Genomic DNA, 19,798 nt, shown 5'->3' with positions numbered 1-19,798 from the left:
CAATAGTGGAAAAAAGAGATTAAACTAAAGTCTCTCACTGGATATACATGTGTAAACTTATAGTTTCTATCATCTTCTTAGTTTTTTTTTTTCTTCTCTAGAAAATACATTACACTTTAATTAAATAAATTAGATAACCTTAAAGGTCACAAAGTAACAAAAGTTATTTTGATATGGAAAATATGTTGTATTTGGTATAATAGGTAAGAGCATACAGTGCATTAATTGAGATGATGCCTGTTTTATCTCCATGGGTTGTTGTTTCTCATCCCTGCAAGCTGGGTTTCCATCCAACTAATCTCCATATTTTAAGCGCATTCATGAAAATTCGGCTGCAGAAAATGCGAGTCTGCACGCATTTCCATCAACATCATTATGCGAATAAAAAAAATGGGTACTCTCCAAATCAAGGTAAAAGTTGTGAAAAGCTGTGGGTGCAAAACTTAAAGTTGTCAGGGCAAAATACAATAAATACAATTTGAGGATAATAAACCTTTATCCATATCACTCTAAGTTACATGTTATCCTATGTGTTTAGGCAGTTAATCCACCCTCCTCTGACAAATGAATTAATTTGATGCCAATTTCAGGCATTTCCACTGGGGATTTCCTATTCCAATGTTCAAAATTCCCAAAAGTTGGATGGAAACCCTGCTACTGGTGCTGCTGCTGTACCAGTTGGTGTAGAGCGTGGTGATGGTCCTGCCCCCGCGCGAATCCAGTGGCTGGGTCTGCTGTAGGAGGACATTCCGGACCAGCCGTGCCACGTCCATGTTGACGTAGCGGTTCAGCGTCTGCAGGCTGGTGGTGTAAGCCTGCACACTGGCCAGCAGGTCGGAGGGCCGCGAGATCTCCTGGGTGGTCTGGTTGTAATTGGCCATCTGCACGATGATCCTGCGAAAGGCACGACATAGGCATGGTTGTGGCAGAGGACCGGTGAACCGTGGCCTCATCCTGGCACGCTCGCTTCAGGGGATTGCTAAATGAACACAAGTTCCTTCTCTCTCTCTTTCTCTCTCTCTCTTTCTGTGTTTGTGTGTGTGTTCATAAATGTGGCCAGGGCAGAAGTAATTACGAGCAAGCTGCCTCTGCCAGCTCCTACAGTACATCTTAGGCCCAAGGGCAACTGGACTGGAGAGGATCTTGTTTAACAAAGGTCAGGACACCAAATTGATCTGATGTGTGGTGCCCACTGTAGATACATGCTGCTCTTGAATAACAGGGTTTGTAGTGCTGTTTCTGTTTGCCTGGCCTGAAAGAGGGGCCTGGCCTGAAGAAGCTTCATTGCCCCAAATACCTATTCAATTCTTTTTTTGACCACTTAAGCTCTAATGGCAATCAGAATCTAAAATGAGCTGCATCAAGCCAGAGCGTTAAGTGTGGAAACTAGCGGGAAAGGTCCCTGAACTGTATCTAATGACTGAGGTCTTAGCTCAGCTGCAGCTGAGCACTGTGAGGTTTTCCAGAATTGATTTAAGACAGCTGTGAGACAGTACAGGCACTTTTGCCTGAAGAATGTGTTTATTATATTCCTGAAGCTCATTAAAGTGTCTGAATTGATCTGAATTTGAAATATGTCTGTAACACTAGCATATTTTAAGAGCAAACATGTGATTAGAGAGTCGTACTTGGTGAGTCGGATCTCAAACTGGGCCATCAGGAACTCGGCAGGAATGATGGAGTGGTTGAAGACGGTGAAGTCAGGGTAGTGGGCGAAGGCCGTGCAGAGCTCTGATAAGGTCAGATGCATCTTATCCATACTGAAAAGAGAGAGACAGCAAGAGGGAAACACCATAATGTCACTCACATGATGTTTTTGATTCCACTATATTCACTCTTCTTCCAAGCACTCTTTATTATTAAGATGACTTACAGTGGTTTGCCATTGTGACAGGAAAGCTATTTGTAGGAGCCATTTCTATCCACCTGTTGGTTAGGTTTATTTTAGTGTTATTTATTTTAGCCACTTGTGGCACGGGTGGGAATTAGGTATATAGACAGGTGTGGTTGATTAATTAGGGAAAGGTGTGGATGGCGGGGAACACACGGTTCTTACCGTAGCCTTCAAACCCAGTTCACCGACAGACTCTTAGCTTACATGCAAACAGCACTGGGTGAAAGGGAGCAATTTTATGTACCAGCTCAAACTTTATAATAAACGGGAACACCACCCAAAGAGAGCTCATGCCTGGAATAAGATGATTTTGCTACGCGTTGAGAACACTTGCTGTCCACACTGAGGCTTACAGGATAGCCTCCACACTATTATACATTGGACTGTCATATGCATTACCAGTAATTCAGGAAACAGCAGTATAATTAATGGCATACTGGATGTCTTCATGTCCACTGCCTTTAATAATCATGAGGAAAGGTGACACCTAATGACCACTGGCAATGCCTATGACTAGCCTGAAGGGAAATGAGATGAGGATGTTACTCAGGTTAATGAAGGAGATGGCACATTTGCATCTATATGCTTACTTGGTCACGATGCCTCTGTCCTTCCTCTGGCTCTCAGTCCCTGGCTTGTCTTTCTGGATCTCCCCCTTCTTGGGCATGGGCTTCTTATTCAGCTTCTTATTACGCGCCCTGCTGATAGTTTCAGCACAGTGCTTTGGCAAAAGCTGGGGGAGGAAAGGAGGAGAGGGTAATTGTTAGCCTTACGATGTCATACTTTGTGGGCGGGGTTCGGGTTGGTATCCAGGCTAGGTAATTGTCACATCCTGGCTTAGCACTTTGGGGGGGTTCAACACCTGTGTAGGATTTCTGTCAAGGCACTGAAATAAGTTTCAGTTGTTTAATACAGTCTCAGTACAACGGGTAATAGATAGATAGATACACTTTTATTTATCCTGTGAGGGAAACTCAATTGTCAAAGCAGCAAGGTAGTAGGAATAGGAATCAAGTATATACATAAACATAAAAAAAATTATTAATACAAATTTGAAAAAGAAATAAAATAAATAGACAACATAGTGCAGCGTACATTACATAAAACTAAATGTTTGGTTGTGTTTGTTGTTGGCTTATCATATTTGATCGCATGTTTACATTGCATTTCAGATCATTAAGACAGATGCTCCTATGGCCTGTGCCTTCCTGTCACACTGCATTCCATTTCATTCCTTATTTGAATGCCTTCTTGTTTTAATGAATAGAAATGGATTTCCATGGCTTAGTCCTTAGGCAATAATAAATTGGTTTCCTAACTCCCTGGGGTATCCCAGACTAATTCACCTGGTCGTTGAGGTTGCACTGCTCAGCACAGATCTCCAGGACGACCGCGCAGGTCTGCTTGGCGATCTCCTCCAGGAAGGTCACAGCCAGTTTTAGGCTCCTCTTTTCAGTCGCCTCAGTCTAGACACCGGTCACAGGAAGGGCAATAGAAGGGAAGGAACTTATTTCAACCCCATTGGCACAGCACAACATGGTTCCAATTACTGCTCAGGTTCAAAGGCAGGTCACGTTTGATCTCTAGAGCCATACATTTTTTGTGACGAGTCTGCCTCGATACAATAGAGATTGGTTACATCTGTCACAGTTTCTGTCATTTTGTTTTTGTGACTGTTTTGCATTTTGTGGCAGTTTGAGTCAGAAATCATAGTTAAATTAGGGCCAGATGGTGCTGGCTTGCAAGTGTGTGTGTAGTAGAGAATGCGTGTGCATATACAGCGTGTGTGTGTGTGTGTTTGTCTGTGTGTCTGTGTAGGTTCTGTGTGCATTGTATGTCTGTGTTTGTACTTCATGTGTGTGTTTGTGTGTGTGCATCGTGTGTGTATGCATCGTATTTGTGTGCATGTACAGCATGTGTGTGTGTGTATGTGTGTGTGTTTGTGTGCAGCAGCACTGCTCTCCACTGACCTCCTCTGGGCACAGGGGGTGCCCACCCTTGTTAAAGTGGGAGCAGAGCAGAGGGAAGGCCATGAGGTACCTCTGCATGGCCACATCCTCACTGCTCTGGAAGAACATCTTCTCAAACACCCGCGGGTAGAAGCTGCAGGCAGAAAAAACAACACCAACACACCAGGTTGCTGAGGTTTGTGTGAAATACACTCTCTAACCCTCTATAAGAATCACAAAAGAAATGTTATCTTATTGGACTGATTAGCTAAGGTGGCAGTCTCAAATAAACAAACGAACACAGTGACGCATTCTATAAAAACACAAAATGAACAAAAGAGTTTTGTATAAAGGCAGCACATGGATTTGATTGGTCTCATGTGTTAGCGGCAGTGGATTGTCCATGCCGGCCAAACCAGAACGGCTCTAAAGAATCCCAGCTGCCATGGCGACCCACCAGAGGATGGAGAGCTCGGCCGTCTCCTGCAAGAGGCCGTCCGCATTGTCTATCATCCTGGTGTGGAACTGCGTCAGGTTCATGATCTTGCCCAAGTCTGGGTAATCTTTCAGAGACAGAGAGGCTTTGGCCACGCTGGTGTACGCCTACAAACATCAGCACAGCAATTAGCAGGAGTAGCCCCCATGGGCAATTTTCAGCATGGGCAATTTTCTGCATTTTCCTTTTAAAAAGAAAAAATGCGTATTAACTTTAAAAAAATATATTTAAGCAATATAGTACGAGTGCGACTGGGGTAGGTAAGGGATATTCCCACGGGTGGTGTTCGGCCGTAGCCACAGAGGCCAATAGTTCCATTGTCAACGTCTTGGTTTGGAAAACTTTGAATTAACGGTTATCATCAATGCGCTATAGAATGTTTCATCGCGGAGTGATTTATTATTAGCTGTGAAAAGTCCGAGTTGGGTTGTTCTCGGATAATCTAACTCATGGAACGTCTCTCGTCCAATCAGAAACAGCTAAATAACGTGATAGAACCCAATTGTTTTATAACAACTGTTAATTCAAAGTTTTTATAATTCCAAAAAAAGTCGTTGACAATGGAACTATTTTTTGTTGTGGAGAAACAATGGCGAAATAAATATTTTTTTATCAATAACTTTGTGTTGAAATGTTAATTGGTTGACTATAGAATTGTTTTATAAAAGCAATATAGTACGAGTGCGAGTGGGGTAGGTAAGGGATATTCCCTTACCTACCCCACACGCACTCGTACTATATTGCTTAATCATCAATGCGCTATAGAATGTTTCATCGCGGAGTGATTTATTATTAGCTGTGAAAAGTTGGGTTGTTCTGGGATAATCCAACTCATGGAACGTCTCTCGTCCAATCAGAAACAGCTAAGTAATGCGATAAAACCCAATTGTTTTATAAATATATTTATTTCATGACATTTGATTTTTATGTTTGAATGCATTATGTGATCTATATTCTGCTAATAATTGTATCATGCCATCCTCATTTCAAATTGCATTGTGAACTTATCCATACTAAGAAACCTTTATATTACAGCTGTAAAATATATATAGTGCTTAAAGTCAACACCTGATTCTGTAAATAGTCAGTATCTAAAATATTATAAACCTGTGCAGTACCTGTAAGCGCAGCCAGTCCAGTCTGAGGGCTCTGAAATCAAATCCCTCTCCATTCTGCACTGTTGAGACAAAAGATGGCAAGTTTGCGTGTGACTCAGCATGTTTCTGGGAGTCATACTGCAGGTGAGCGAGGCCTGTCTCTCTGTCTCTATCTCACCTTGCTTGATATTGAGCGCTGACAGGGCAGTCACAAATGATGACATCAGCACAGATTCCTCCTCTGGACAGACTAACAGACTCTAGAGACATAAAAACACACGCAAAGTGTATTTGAATAAAAACCATGGATATAAGTTTAGATACATGACATCTGGTCATTGGAAATATACAAAAACAAAACTAGTGAACAGAGCAAAACTAGTCTCATCGTAAGCTCCAGCAGCATAGCATTTTTAAAGCCGGCTGTGTATACAGTATAACAACATGGCGAGTGGCCTGATTGTAACCTTATGCAACCGAGCGTCCATAGCTAATGATCTGTGTCTAGTGAGAAAAATAAATAAATAAATAAATAATGAAATATAGTAACAGATGAGGCTCAGCTTGTAGCAAGTAAGGCATGGATGAGGGTGAGGCTGTCCACATTTAAATCCAATGAGAGTAATTTGTTGAGCTGCATAAAAACATCAACACTGTTACTGTTCCAAATTCACAGTGGGCACTCTTAGTGTCCTGAATATTTGGAAAAGGGGGACATTGTGCATTCTGTTATGAAAAAGTTGCATAACTGCTGGATTTGTATTAACTACTATCACTTCTGTTTATGGCATGTTAACAGTGGCTAAAATCGTGATACTGTACTTTCTTTGGTATAGGGCTGAATATTTAAGCCTAGTGTTGGACTGGATTTTCAACAGGATAGGCCATTGCAGTACCTGAACAGTGTCATTGATCACCAGTGCATCAAACTGGGCCAGGTAGAGAAGATGGTAACGATCTATCATCCCCTTGTGTTGATGGAATAGAGTCTGCAGTCTCTCCATGTAGAAGAGCAGCTCTGCCATATGCCTTATAAACACATACACACACACACACACACACACACACACACACACCCACACCCACACCCACACCCACACCCACACCCACACCCACACACACACACACACACAGACACACAGACACACAGACACACAGACACACAGACACACACACACACACACACACACACAGACACAGACACACACACACACACACACACACACACACACACACACACACACACACACACACACACACACACACACACACACACACACACACACACACACACACACACACACACACACACACACACACACACACACACACACACACACAGAAGCCACAGCTATTGTCCCATTATCATTTCGGTTCAACTCTCATTCAGTAAATGTCAAAATGTCAATATGAAAGTATAGTAACCAGGTCATTTTGTTGTATTTGATCCAACACTGACTGCCAGGGGTGATCATAGGCATCAAAAGGGAACTACACTGCAGATTATTGTGGTACCAAAACAAATTAATCAGTGGGCAGTCTTACAAGTCATACTGGGTCAGATTTGCAAAGAGAGACACTCCAATGGAACATAACTAGTTCTATAGTGAACTATCTGCTATGGACCTGTTTTGTAAATTAACATGAAGTGTTAACTTGAAAGAAAGTTTGTAGTAAAAGAAGAAATACTTTCAAAATAATGATTAATAGTGGCAGTGGCATATGATACGGCAGACCCCATAAACTTATTGATAGCTAAATTAGCATTAAATGATTGGGAAACACACACAGTTTAAAGTCTGTGCAGTATAAATGGAGTGAAATGTTTGTTACACCCATCTGCAAAATATCACTGACTTTGGCCTCCTTTATTCATTCTACTCATTAATCTGCACAGGCTGTTATCACAGAAAATCTAAATCAAAACACCATCTCCTTCCCCCTCATTCCCGGGCGTGTGATTGGCTTCAGCTGGCGTTCCTGCCTGTCACTAATATGGGAAATGTGGAACCAGCGTGGCACTCAGGTTAATGGTGCATCTATTTAAAACTCACGGGTCCACGTAGTCTTCGGGGGTCTTGGTTTTTGGAACGTTCTCACTGTGCCTAACTAGCCAGAGGACTTCGTCACGGGAGAATGATAGGGCCATGAATACAAACAGTGCCTGCGGGAGAGATAAAAGAGAGCGCATTTGATGGAGAAATGAGCATTGCCATGGATACAGACAAGTGTTTTGAATCATCATCAAAGCAGTTCTTTAATAGGAGTGGACAGCTTTTATTGTGACTTTATAAAGCATCCGAAGATGAAAAATGTTATTAGATATTATTTCGCCCTATTAATATGGCGGTTAATCTTCCTGAGTGGAAATCCCTCTTCGGGCTAGATCAAAGGTTATGGTTAACACCCTCGTTCACTTTCAGCATCTTCCTCTCCAGAAAAAGTCAGGACGAGAAGAATCAGAAGGAATGCATTACGAGGCAAATGCCAGATGGAAAGGAAGGAGAAGAAGCAAATGTACCTTTGGACCCAACAGTCTGGGCTCATCCTCCAGCACTTTATAGAGTTCCTTTAGTGCATTCCTCAGAAAGAGTCTCTTCTCCCTGTGGATGCCTCCGCTGCAAGGACATCACAGAACAGAACACAGGCACAGTGGCTGTTATCAGAGGTCAAGCAAGGCCATCTTTCAACAGCACAGATAGTTATGTAATTACTCTTCAAATGTTCTCTGTAAAACAGCTAGTGTTTGCTCAGTAGGGCGCTTTGGCTTCGCGTATTCTAGCAGGGTTCACTTAAGTGCACTCACCAGTTGGCTATGGCATTCTCCCGGCACTCTTTGATATCTGCCACCCTTTTGCTGTATCTGAATGGGAGAGGAAATGGATCGATTGAAACAAATCAGGTTAGTCTCTTAAGCTAGCTGCAATTTCCTCTCCTAACGGCCTCGCTTGCATTTCTCTTTCACAAAGGCTATCCTGGAGGAGTAGGTTATGTGTCTGTTTCCCTATTTATCATGGACAAGTGACCTGTATTTAATTTGATCACACTCATTCAATGATCATACAGACTTTGTGTTGTGAGAACACATTATCCCTTTCCCACACTTCTTACCCTTTCATGCCATCAAAGTAGTCCTCAGAGAACTTGTGGATGTTGATGATCTCATCCCTGATGAGTGTGAGGTACAGGCCGCTGCGTAGCGCCATCTTCCACAGCTCCTGGGAGGCCTGGTTTGTGCTCAGACTACTGTGGCACAGGAGAAAGCCCACTAGTAGTTGATGAGAATACACACTTAGTTAGACTTTTCATCAAATTACACACTTAGTTAGACTTTTCATCAAAAAACACATTTAGCTAGACTTTTCATGAAAATACACAGCACGTTAGATTTTTCATCAAAAAACTATACCACTGACTTGCATTATGCCAGATTGCAGCAAACCTGATTAATTACTTATTCACAGTCCGTGCATGGTACCATGAAGTTTAATGTGTGTTGTCAAACACATTGTCCCAGGTTACTGAATAGTGCACTAATAGATAACGTTAAAGTAGTCATGATGCCAACACTGTGTTGGAACTGATACTCATTCATACTTACAGATGATCCAGCGCTCCATGACTTCTAAGGACAGATACTCACAGGCCATCTGTGGAGAAGGCAGACAGACATAGTGTTCTTCAGAGCACTCAGACGAGAGGCAGAATCTATATCTAGCAGCATGAACAGCTGTGGGATTAGCTGCATGAATAGATGCAATTTGCAAATATTTGTCGTCGACAACAAATTACAATAGGCACTCAAATACGGCACAAATGAGCATTGCCCATGTAACCATTCTATTACGTTTTAAACTTGAATATAACAGGTTATGGCTGTGCAGCCTAAAATACCAGTACTCTGGGTAGTTTGTGCAAATGATGTGAGCCATTAAATGTGAGGTGATTTTGAGGAGCATCTGGTTGGAGCCTCCATGCTGTGGGTAGTTCAGCTTGTCAGTGTCTGTGATGATGCTGTCATGGAGCTCCGAGAGAGACGTCTTCATCTCCTCACAAGCAAAGGTCAATGTCAGTCACTCTCTAAATGCATTGCTGTGTTTGATGGCTGTCATAAAAGGTGTCATGGTGTCAGATTGACAGCTTGCCGGGCCACAGTGCTCCTGTGGCGTGTCTGAATGTTAATAAGCATGTAGGATGTGCAGATGTCAAGATCAACTTCTCAGGCCGGCAAATAAACCAGCATACAGGAGATCAACAAAAAAATATAGAGTTGAAAAGGGCATTTAATAACTAACAAAACATTTTTTAATTCCTTTTTCAGTTTTAAAATTGCACTGAGATTCATGAGTGCAGTTAATGAGCAATCCCCACCGTGTCGCAGGAGGCAGGGGCGAGCATGTTTCCTGGGCTGCTGAGGAGGCTGAGGAGCTGGGCACCACGCCACTGCTCCGCCTGCAGGTTCCTGCGCGGGTACACCAGCTGCAGCGAGAGCAGCGACTCTGTCACCGCCTGGTCAACACACACACGAACACACACGAACACACACACACACACACACACACACACACAAACACACACACACACACACACACACACACACACACACACACACACACACACACACAAACACACACACACACACACACACACACACACACACAGACAGACACGCATTCAGTACAGGAGCACAGTGCTTCAAATATCTTTAGCTGGCATCATTTTGAGGCCCACATTAAGTTGTCCTGAGCTGGTGCCTTAAAATCACATAACAGTTGCCAACACTGAATTCAAATTATCACAGTTTGGCAATGTTGTGTGAACGTTTATTGTCTAGCAGCACAAAGCAGATGGGGCACGGTTTTCATTACGTAAATCTAATATCAGTTAATACTGCCTTAATCTCAACTAATGTTAGGGAAATGTCACAGACTCACAACTCATGAACTCATTGCTCTCAGGCATGAGATGATGAGATATTATATTATTTCTATACAGTGGTCTAATAGGATCTCATTACTGTAATTACAGTTGCTAATGGAACTGTGGGCCCATTGTATTACTCTACAGCAGGGGGTTTCAACCGGTGACGGCATTGCAGGGGGTCCGCAACATGCTGATCAGTTCACCATTGAAATTTTTAATTTCTCTTTGCTTTGATATTTCAGCACATTTCCAGATTATGCGGAATATATGCGCGGGGGGAGGTGGCGTGGTGACGGCGGTTAGTGATCTACCCTTATAACTGCACATATTTAAGTGTTATAGGCAGAATATCTGTGCAGGGGGAGGGGGCGTGGGGACAGCTAACGATGATCCCTGAACATTTCACATATAATATCTGTGCAGGGGGAGAAAACCTCTGCTCTACGGGAGAAATTATTCCTGGAACTTCGTACATAAATGTCCTTCCGTCTAATAACTCTAAAAGTACTGAGGTCGTACTGAATTATGAAGGCGAATGGTTGATCCATGTATTGGTTACTCTATAGAAAATCACTTGTCTGCTTGTGTTTGGTTTGCCTTACCTTGGTGTGAGGGCCAAACTCCTCAGTGAGTTTTTTCATTGGGTGATCGTACTCCACAAGCATCTGCCCAAGGCGAGGGTAGGCAGGATCGCTGCAAGACAGGATGGTAGTGGTGCTCAAAGGAGTGGAGCTTGGCAGTAGCCTTGTGCTTTAGTTTGTGCCAATCTTTCACATTATTGCATTATTGATCAGATATATTTTGCTATTTTATAGCACTTGCGCAACGGGTGGACTGGATATGCCAAAGGGCCACCGCAGAGTTTAGTTTTAAAAGGTTAACTGGAAACTGCTGATGTTCCAACCAATTAGACCTCAATTAGTTAGTGGGGGGGATTGCTATGTGCAATCATTGGCAGTCATCAGTAATGACGGAGGAGAAGAGCTGCCATTTTGGCTCATGTACTGTGAGTCGATCGGCTCTTATCACAGCACATCAGTTGCTAGGCAGCCACCATCAGTGCCAGAGCTGACATGGTGGATCAGTCACTACTGCCAAAATTCTGTCACTGCAGACAGATTGGATCATTGAAGCAATATAAGAGGTGTGTCTGTGTGCATATGTGTGTGAGCTTGTGGGTGCTGCTATATTTAATGAAATAAATCTGTGTTTGAAATTAGTTTCCTGTACTTTGTTTATAAATGGCAACCATGTGTCTATGTGTAGAGAGAGAGAGAGCGAGTAAGTAAAAGAAAAAGAAGTGTGGCGAATGAAAAACAGGGAGAGAGATGGAGGATGTTAAAGAGCTCAGCAGCATAAAGCTTGATAAAGATTGGCAGGATGTTACACGGTATGCCACTTGTGATTACCTATTTCCATTGGACATCTCATGGGCACAGTTGTACATGCCCACCAGGGCCTTCTTGTCATCAATGCGAGAAAGTATAAGAATGACTGAGGCATAGGTCGTTACCAGGTCCAGATAGTTCTTTGTGAAGTCAAAATTGATGGTCTGAAGCATGGAAAAAAAAATGTATTAAATCACAACCCCACTTGTCCTACTAAATTTAAACACGGATGTACACATTGTTTGTGTTTGCCGACTAAATGCATTGTGAAGTCAGTGGCTATTAAATCAGATTCTGGTAAAATAATGTGGCAGCTGTTGTGATTTAAGGATATGATCACAACTTAGTAACCTTATAAGTGGTCATTAAGTAGCCTTAGAAGTCGTAGGCTATGTGGTCATTTAGTAGCCTTAGAAGTAGTTAGGGTATGTGATAATTTAGTAACCTTATAAGTAGTTAGGCGATGTTGTTAATTTAGTAGCCTTAAGTAGTTAGGCAATGTGGTAATTTAGTAGCCTTAGAAGTAGTGAGGCTATGTGATCATTTAGTAACCTTATAAGTAGTTAGGCGATTTTGTTAATTTAGTAGCCTTAGAAGTAGTTAGGCTATGCGGTCATTTAGTAGCCTTAGAAGTTGTTAGGCTATGTGGTCATTTGGTAGCCTGAGAAGTAGTTAGGCTATACGGTCATTTAGTAGCCTGAGAAGTAGTTAGGCTATGTGGTAATTTAGCAACCTTAGAAGAAGTAAGGCTTTGTGGACATTTAGTAACCTTAAAAGTAGTTAGGCTATGTGGTAATTTAGTAGCCTTAGAAATAGTTCTAGTTCTATGTGGTCATTAAGCATAAGGTGTAAGAAATATTCCCTTTGGTTACTAGCTATAGTATATACTACAGCTTCTCTGTCTGATAATAGCCAGACACTAGGCCCATATACATGTGTCAATTGTGATCTGATCATTTTATCGTATCGTATTCGCGTGTAGGTGTGAACATTTTTAAGGGAATCGGCTCTTGTCGTTACGTGTCTACATGTGCAAAATGTGATCCGTTTACATTGCCTCGGGCATGCGCAAAGACCACGGAGATGTGCTCCCACCTGGTTTGTTTACTAACAACATCAACGTGGATCCGCATCTTGCACAGGCAGTGTAGTGGCTTAAAGTTCCCTTCTTTCTATCAGCATATAGTTCTTAATATTTTCTTTGAATAACCACTCTCAGATGGAAAGAAAACGAGTCTACGCGTGCATGTGTTTCAACAACGGTAGAAAACTGTGTTTGCTCCGTCTTTTACTGAACTCATAATTATATGACAGTGGTAGGCCTATTAGTTACAGTTGAGACATGGGTACAGTTGATACACCCGAAATAACTTGCATGCGCAGCAATCCTGAGACGTGATTTTTAGTTTGCACATGAATACTAACGTCTTCTTTGATCCCAGGAAATTTGAGCACATAACCCATCTCCCTTACGGAGATATTGGCGAAAGTTGTTTTACCTACATTGCAAACGTCTAGTTTTGCAAACGTGTCTAGTTTTTGTGCAGTAGTGAATAGAGTCTCAGTCTACTACACCATACATAGCATATCATGTTTGTAGAAAATTATTAAGGTGCAACAAATGCCAATAAGCATATTTAAATTAAATGATTCACATTGCAAGTAAAATGGTGCGGCTGGAGCACATAGGCTACAGGGAGGGACAACGGTGACGCAGTTTGGATGTAGCGACAAATATTTATGTGCTGTAACAAACAGTGTTAACCAGTATGTGAGTAACGTGGGTTTTATTAAAACATATCGTGTGTAATGTGTAGCTATTTCATTCCGTTTATTAACCTTTCCGGCTGTCTGTATTTACTAGCCAGCAGCAGACGTAAAGGAAAGGGAATTAACCCCGAAGTTAAAAACATGTAGCCTAACCCAGCTAACAAGGGACGTCCTGGGGACATTCGGGGACGTCCCTGTTTGGTCCCCTATAGGTTATACCGTGACGTTATCCTTAGGACGTCCTTAGGACGTTGTTTAGACGTTATTTAAGTTCCTAAAATGTCACAATTAGTAATTTAATTTTAAACTTTCAGGGGACGTTCCAGGAACGTCCCTAGTTGGTCATGATATGACGTTATTTTTAAAACTTTCGGGGGACATTCGGGACGTTCCAGCAACGTCCCTGGTTGGTTATGAAATGACATTATATTAAAAACTTTCGGGGGACATTCGGGACGTTCCAGCAACGTCCCTGGTTGGTTATGAAATGACATTATATTAAAAACTTTCGGGGGACTTTCGGGACGTTCCTGCAACGTCCCTGGTTGGTTATGATATGACATTATGACATCTCTCACGGACCTGCCTGGTTACTTGGTTGGGTACCTGTCAACGCTCATGAACCCTGCTGTTGAGTGAAGACGTTGTTGATGAGAGACAGCAAAACCTTTTGATCCCGCATCCTTCCTTTATAGTTAGTAATTCCGTTTGATAATCAATTCGTGTGGAAAGGAAAGACACCCGAAGGTAAATGTATTTTAATACAAACTTTAGTTCTACCTGTATCTATGTTTTTGTATGTTTGTCCAACGTGAAATATGCCATAGCTAGGAATATCGAAAATGAATGTATTAATGTACTAGCCTGCTAGCTCAAACTATGAAGGCGAAGTTGGTTAAATTGAGAAGTTGTATCGTCTTAATTTGTATTACAATCTTATCGATAGCACTAAATAGGAATATGACACACTAGTGGTGTTGCCCCATTGAGGATACAGAAAATACAAAACAGCTGAATTGGCTACTTTTGGACAGGTGAAGCTGCTCGTAGCTCTACAGAAGCTAGTTATTTTTTTGGCAGTTAGAGCTACTACAACCAAGACGTTTAGCGTGAAAGGTATCAGAATGACAGTTGGCTTTCATTGCCATTTGACATGGTTGTCCTGGTTACGGACTCAGACGCGCATAATCTCTTTACTGTTTCTACGTCGGACAAATGGAGAGTGGAGGCTATAAGAGTCAATAAGATAACATTTATGTTAACATACTAATGCATTACATTATAATTCTCACTAGGTAAAAGCAGGTAAAATTGCTCTGTTGTCTAACTGTAGCTAAATTGTTGCTGCAGGTGATTCCGGACGAACTGGTGGAGGACGAGGAGGAGGAGGGGGAGAAATAATTCCGGCTTTAAAAACCCATTTAAATAAAGTGTCTGTTTATACTTTAATTCGTGTTTTTCCTTCTATAAGCATATACATAATATGTTACAATACACAACACTTAGCAGCCTGTTATATTTTAAGTATATTTATTTTAAATAAAGACGTTAAATTACGTCCCCTGAACGTCCCCTAAATGTTGTAAGGACGTACCTGGGACGTACCGGGGACGTCGCAGACCTTTAGGGAACCCTACAAAAAGACGTCGTGGGGACGCTCTCGCCTGAATCCTGACACTGTAGATGCTGTTTTATTCCTGCATAGTGCTAAGACAAATTCTAAATAGAACGAAGGTTAGGCATATCAGCAGAGGTATATTTTGGTGACATTAGGATGGCTACGTTTATAGCTTGCGTTTTGGGCGCACCACAATGCCAAGAAGTTTGTCGCGACTGTAGTGGCATATTTCATTGTGGGGGTGATTGATGATCTTAAGGCTTACGAGACAAGGTGTTTTCCGATGTTTTACTGAGTCCTCTCTGTCTCTAACACACACACACACACACACACACACACACACACACACACACTAACGGAAGCAAAAAAGGTTTAAATTAAGTGACGATCCCTCAAATGTCGCGTATCCTTGCAGCGCCGCAAACCTGCAAGCTATGAGTCAGCTGTCAGTATTGTAAGAAGCCTTAACGTCTCGTAGATGAAACTGCCTGGGTTATTTTGTTTCGTTAGGCTATTAGTTATATTTTAAAACAGCCAGTCATTGTAGCCTACCACTCGTGGAATAAGGAATTTCAAAGAGATGATGGAGTGATTTGACTCAGAAGTGACATTGGGCATTGGCAGCGCGAGATGTTCAGAACAAGTTAAACTTCTAGCTCAGTAACATCAACAGCTAAGAAAGAAGGTATAAAAATAGTCGGAAAACTTTGATTTGCAAGGGAAGCAGGCAAGTGTTGGGGTTGTTACAAAATATAGCCTACAATGTGGTGAAATTTCGGAATGAATAGGCTCGAGTCGGCGTTTCCTTCATATGCTTTCTTTCATTTTGCAAAAAACAGTAGGCTATATTACCATATTAAAATGCGTTTTATTACAATGATAAAAAATTGTAGGCCTACTAGCCTATTGGATCAGTCTCCTTTCAAGAACAGGCAAGAACTTTCTAGCCTCTAACTTTCTAGCCTCCTGTCACCGCCTCCCCCATGGCACATCGGCCTGATTTGACACGCCCTTTTCTGAGCTGAACGATCGGGGTAAACCACCTCTCTCGAAAGGCTCAGACAATCAGCGGAAAAACGATCACATCTAGACCAGTCCTACATGAGGCAATTGTAACCGTATCGCGAGTTTCTATCGGAACAGACGCGATGTGATCGGATCACATTGACACATGTATAAGGGGCTTATGTTTGCCCTGGTCAGGTTTTGCCAGGGTCATAGAATATGCCCAAACACAACCAGCTGAGGAGAATCTGTCAGTCAATTTATTTTGGGTTAACAGTCAGCCAGCAGCATGGAGTGGTTGAGGTGATGACAGATAAGACGTGTTTTGAATATGTATTGGGACTAGGGCAGTGTGGCTGCTGTTGATGTATCAGGTAGATTAAGTGACAAAGAGAACATCATGGAAACCTGTGCAAAAAGTCACATTGACCTTTGATGAGGTGAAGGGTGTTATGCCTCATCTGCCTGCTAGGTTTGGTGAATTTGTTTTAGCCTGCCAAATCTCTATTCAACTAGATTTGGGCTGTTGTGATATACGCTCTTATGACAATGAACACTGAACTACGTCCTGACCGAATCACCTTCAGTGTGGTTTGGTTCACTTTCTATGTCTTTGCCCATAGCTCCATGTGGTCCAGTGGAACAGATCCAGAGCACAGTGGAGTGCAGTGAATGTGTGGGTTTGGCAGACCCATGCTAACCTCTTGTCCTTTTCTAAATATGGCCAAGTTGTAGTCCACCTTCAGCTCTTATACAGAAAGCTCTTAAGATCCAGACACCAATGTGCTATCCAACAGGTTATCAGTGTTGCTTTGAATTTGACTTACAATATTGAAGAAGCACTGGCAAGCATCTATTGTATTCAGCAATTCATACACCTCTTCCTAAAACAGATTGAAGACAGATATGAATACAATATCACAAAGGATGGCACATGCATGGTCAATATCAGCAACACGTATGAGTCATCGCATGAGTAGCCAAGGACTGTAATTATTTTTCTCCCAGCATGAGTCATATTCAGTCTTTCAAATGACCAGGAGTTGCTTCGAAACAAAAACAGGTATACTAGATAGGCAAACAACAGTGACAAGTGTGTCCTTTGGCTCTTCCTCATTAAGACCCTCATTACAGCTTGACAGTTTACAATTCCTCATTTATCTGGCCTCCATAACAAAATTTTACTCTACTCAGCCAGCCTTACTGAAATGGCACCATACTTTTATTGGAAGTGACAGTGGCCTTTAGTGCTAAATTAATCTTGGGGAGCAACTGACAATCCACCATATAGATGTGATGAATGGCTGTGTAAAAAGATCAGGACACTGGACGTGATTAAGGATCCTCACCCTGAACTCTTTGACATCAAGGAAGGACTCGTAGTAGCTCCTGAGCCCCTCCAGCACGGCCGACTTCTGCTTCTGAACGCTGCTCAGCTGTTGCTGTGGAGACCATGAGCATGAAGTTATGAATCACTGTAACCCAGGTTAGGTCACTAAACACTCTGCTTATAATACAGCGTATCTTGAGTGGGATTGAACCTCATGAGGACAGAAGAAACTCACTAATGCTCTGTTAAGAAAAAGGTTTGATGCTTGGTTGTGCAGTCTGTGTCGTGACATTTAAACTGTTCTTCAGTTCAAAATGTAGCTATTTATAGTGTACTTGAATTATTTATTTTCCAAAGGTGTGTATGCAGGGGAACTCCCCTCGAAATGTTTGTCTTTTTCCTTATTTCATTATTTGACATGTCACTCACGGTGCTCACACTTTGTGGAGCAGTCTAGCCTGTCAGTACTCTCTCCTCTCCCTCCCATTACGCATGCACACAGTGTGCAACAAGAACCCGTGACAGTATTCAACAAACTGGCATGACTGACACTTGCAGACAGCAAGCACTGTGAACAGGAACCTTGGCTTTGGAACAAGCCCTTTCCAAACAGACACACTTCAAAGGAGTTCTGACCCATAGAACTGGGGCTGTATGACATGCATGACAAGCACAAGCACAAGTGCACGATTTGCATCCCGAGCAGTACTCACGCAGGATCCCTTGAAGTCGATGTTGGGGAACTTTTTGTTGATGTACTTTATGGCAGGCTCCATGGCCTTGTCTGTCAGATAGGAGGGTCTGAGTTTGGGATCTGCACATGTCTGCGGCAAAGAGGAACAAACACAATCAAACAGAGTGCAACTTACAAGCATGCCATATAACTTGTCATGTTTCGGTCAGTTCTGGCAGGTTTTGATATGTTATACATGCACTCTGTGACATTTGTATTCAGTATGGAAATTGTCAAATACAATTGAATTCTTTTACCATTTAAATTCGATTTCAGTCTACCTCTCAAAAGCTTAATTTAATTTGTCACACACACACACACACACACACAAACACACACACACACACACACACACACACACACACACACACACACACACACACACAGGTGCATTTTTGCTGTAATACTGTAGATTGTGCATACACACAGCATTTAAACACATCTGTCGATAAGAAACTATTTGTGTCAGACTGACGAACAGCCTTGCTTCCTGTGTTCACTTCCTCTTTCACTTCATCTGTGGATTCAGAAACTTAAAGCAGACTTAAGCATGATGTGTGTTTCGCAACAGCACTGAGTGAACACAGCAATGAGCAACAATACAAATGCCCACAACACCGATCTTATTGACAACAAATTTCACATGACAAACACAGACTCACAGAGAGATACACACATTAAATGTTTGACAGAAAGAGTCCTTCTTTGTACTGTACTGTATGTGTCTTATCTAGTAAAGACAAAGCATTTGTATGTCATTTCTTTGTAACATAACAAACTAGATTTTACAATATTTATACACTGTTTTATATAACTTCAAGTAACCAGTTTCTATAAGTGGCACTGCCATGACTTTCCTGTTTCACGAATTTCATTAAAGACTCTCCTTTTAAGCATGTCTATTTACGTTCTTAATTAATGTTTTATCAGGATTTGCCTCCTAGGGGAAATGTTAATATATTCTTCCATTATCTGGTCTCATTAGAAATATAATTGTTCAGCAGTAATAGAAAAATCTTATGTCTCAGGCCCAGCACACATTGGATCGTCAGGTTCCTTATTTTCTGAGTGTTCAGAAAAAGAAAGTAGCGCTCCCCTCCAAAGCAGGAAGACAGTCTCCCCAACATCCCTCACCCACCTTCTTGATGTGGTTCATTCGAACCAGCACCCCTCGGCCCCTGTCGTTGAGCACGGTCAGCTTCTCGGCCAGCTTGTACTGGTACGCCATGTTGCCGTTCAGGTACTCGGAGGCCCCTGGGGATCGCCTCTGAAGCTGAGGTCAGAAAGTGCAGCGTGTGAGGATGACGTCTGACTGACTCCACCCTCTGCTCTTGGTGGTGTCAGGGAGAAGATCCCCAGTGTCGTCCTGATCAGACCCAGTTTAGACAACACGACTGGGATGGAATATAATGTGCTGAATCTCATGCCGTGTGACAGGTTTGGTAATGCTTCTTTCTTTATGTTGTAAGACTCTTTGCGGCTGGATCTGCCTGTTATCTGTGGCTGAACTGCTATGAAGACTTCCTGTCAGTAATGAAAACTCACGCCTCACCCCTCACAACTGACGCGTTTGCAAATGACACAACGTGTCAGTG

General features: G+C 42.2%; 1 protein-coding gene across 1 annotated transcript in view; it reads right to left on the bottom strand.

Moving 5' to 3' along the window:
- Positions 1–19,470, bottom strand: part of nckap1l (NCK associated protein 1 like) — a 30,346-nt gene extending 10,876 nt beyond the window's left edge. Inside the window, exons 1-21 of the mRNA XM_080848895.1 lie at positions 19,342–19,470; positions 18,184–18,294; positions 17,490–17,582; positions 16,968–17,024; positions 11,769–11,911; positions 10,962–11,052; positions 9,808–9,945; positions 9,038–9,086; positions 8,548–8,704; positions 8,243–8,299; positions 7,958–8,054; positions 7,491–7,600; positions 6,333–6,465; positions 5,615–5,696; positions 5,458–5,516; positions 4,301–4,446; positions 3,865–3,997; positions 3,241–3,360; positions 2,485–2,627; positions 1,629–1,760; positions 676–894 (exon numbers count right to left, since the gene is read on the bottom strand). Of these exons, the coding sequence (XP_080705021.1) occupies positions 676–894; positions 1,629–1,760; positions 2,485–2,627; positions 3,241–3,360; positions 3,865–3,997; positions 4,301–4,446; positions 5,458–5,516; positions 5,615–5,696; positions 6,333–6,465; positions 7,491–7,600; positions 7,958–8,054; positions 8,243–8,299; positions 8,548–8,704; positions 9,038–9,086; positions 9,808–9,945; positions 10,962–11,052; positions 11,769–11,911; positions 16,968–17,024; positions 17,490–17,582; positions 18,184–18,294; positions 19,342–19,431 (2,360 nt within the window). The 5' untranslated portion in view covers positions 19,432–19,470. The remainder of the gene's footprint in view (positions 1–675; positions 895–1,628; positions 1,761–2,484; positions 2,628–3,240; positions 3,361–3,864; positions 3,998–4,300; positions 4,447–5,457; positions 5,517–5,614; positions 5,697–6,332; positions 6,466–7,490; positions 7,601–7,957; positions 8,055–8,242; positions 8,300–8,547; positions 8,705–9,037; positions 9,087–9,807; positions 9,946–10,961; positions 11,053–11,768; positions 11,912–16,967; positions 17,025–17,489; positions 17,583–18,183; positions 18,295–19,341) is intronic.
- Positions 19,471–19,798: the final 328 nt, after the last annotated feature.

This window comes from Sprattus sprattus, assembly GCF_963457725.1.
Source record: "Sprattus sprattus genome assembly, chromosome: 12".
NCBI classification, from domain to species: domain Eukaryota; kingdom Metazoa; phylum Chordata; class Actinopteri; order Clupeiformes; family Clupeidae; genus Sprattus; species Sprattus sprattus.
Note: the sequence above shows the minus strand (reverse complement) of the source record. Positions and strands in the feature narration are given on the sequence as shown.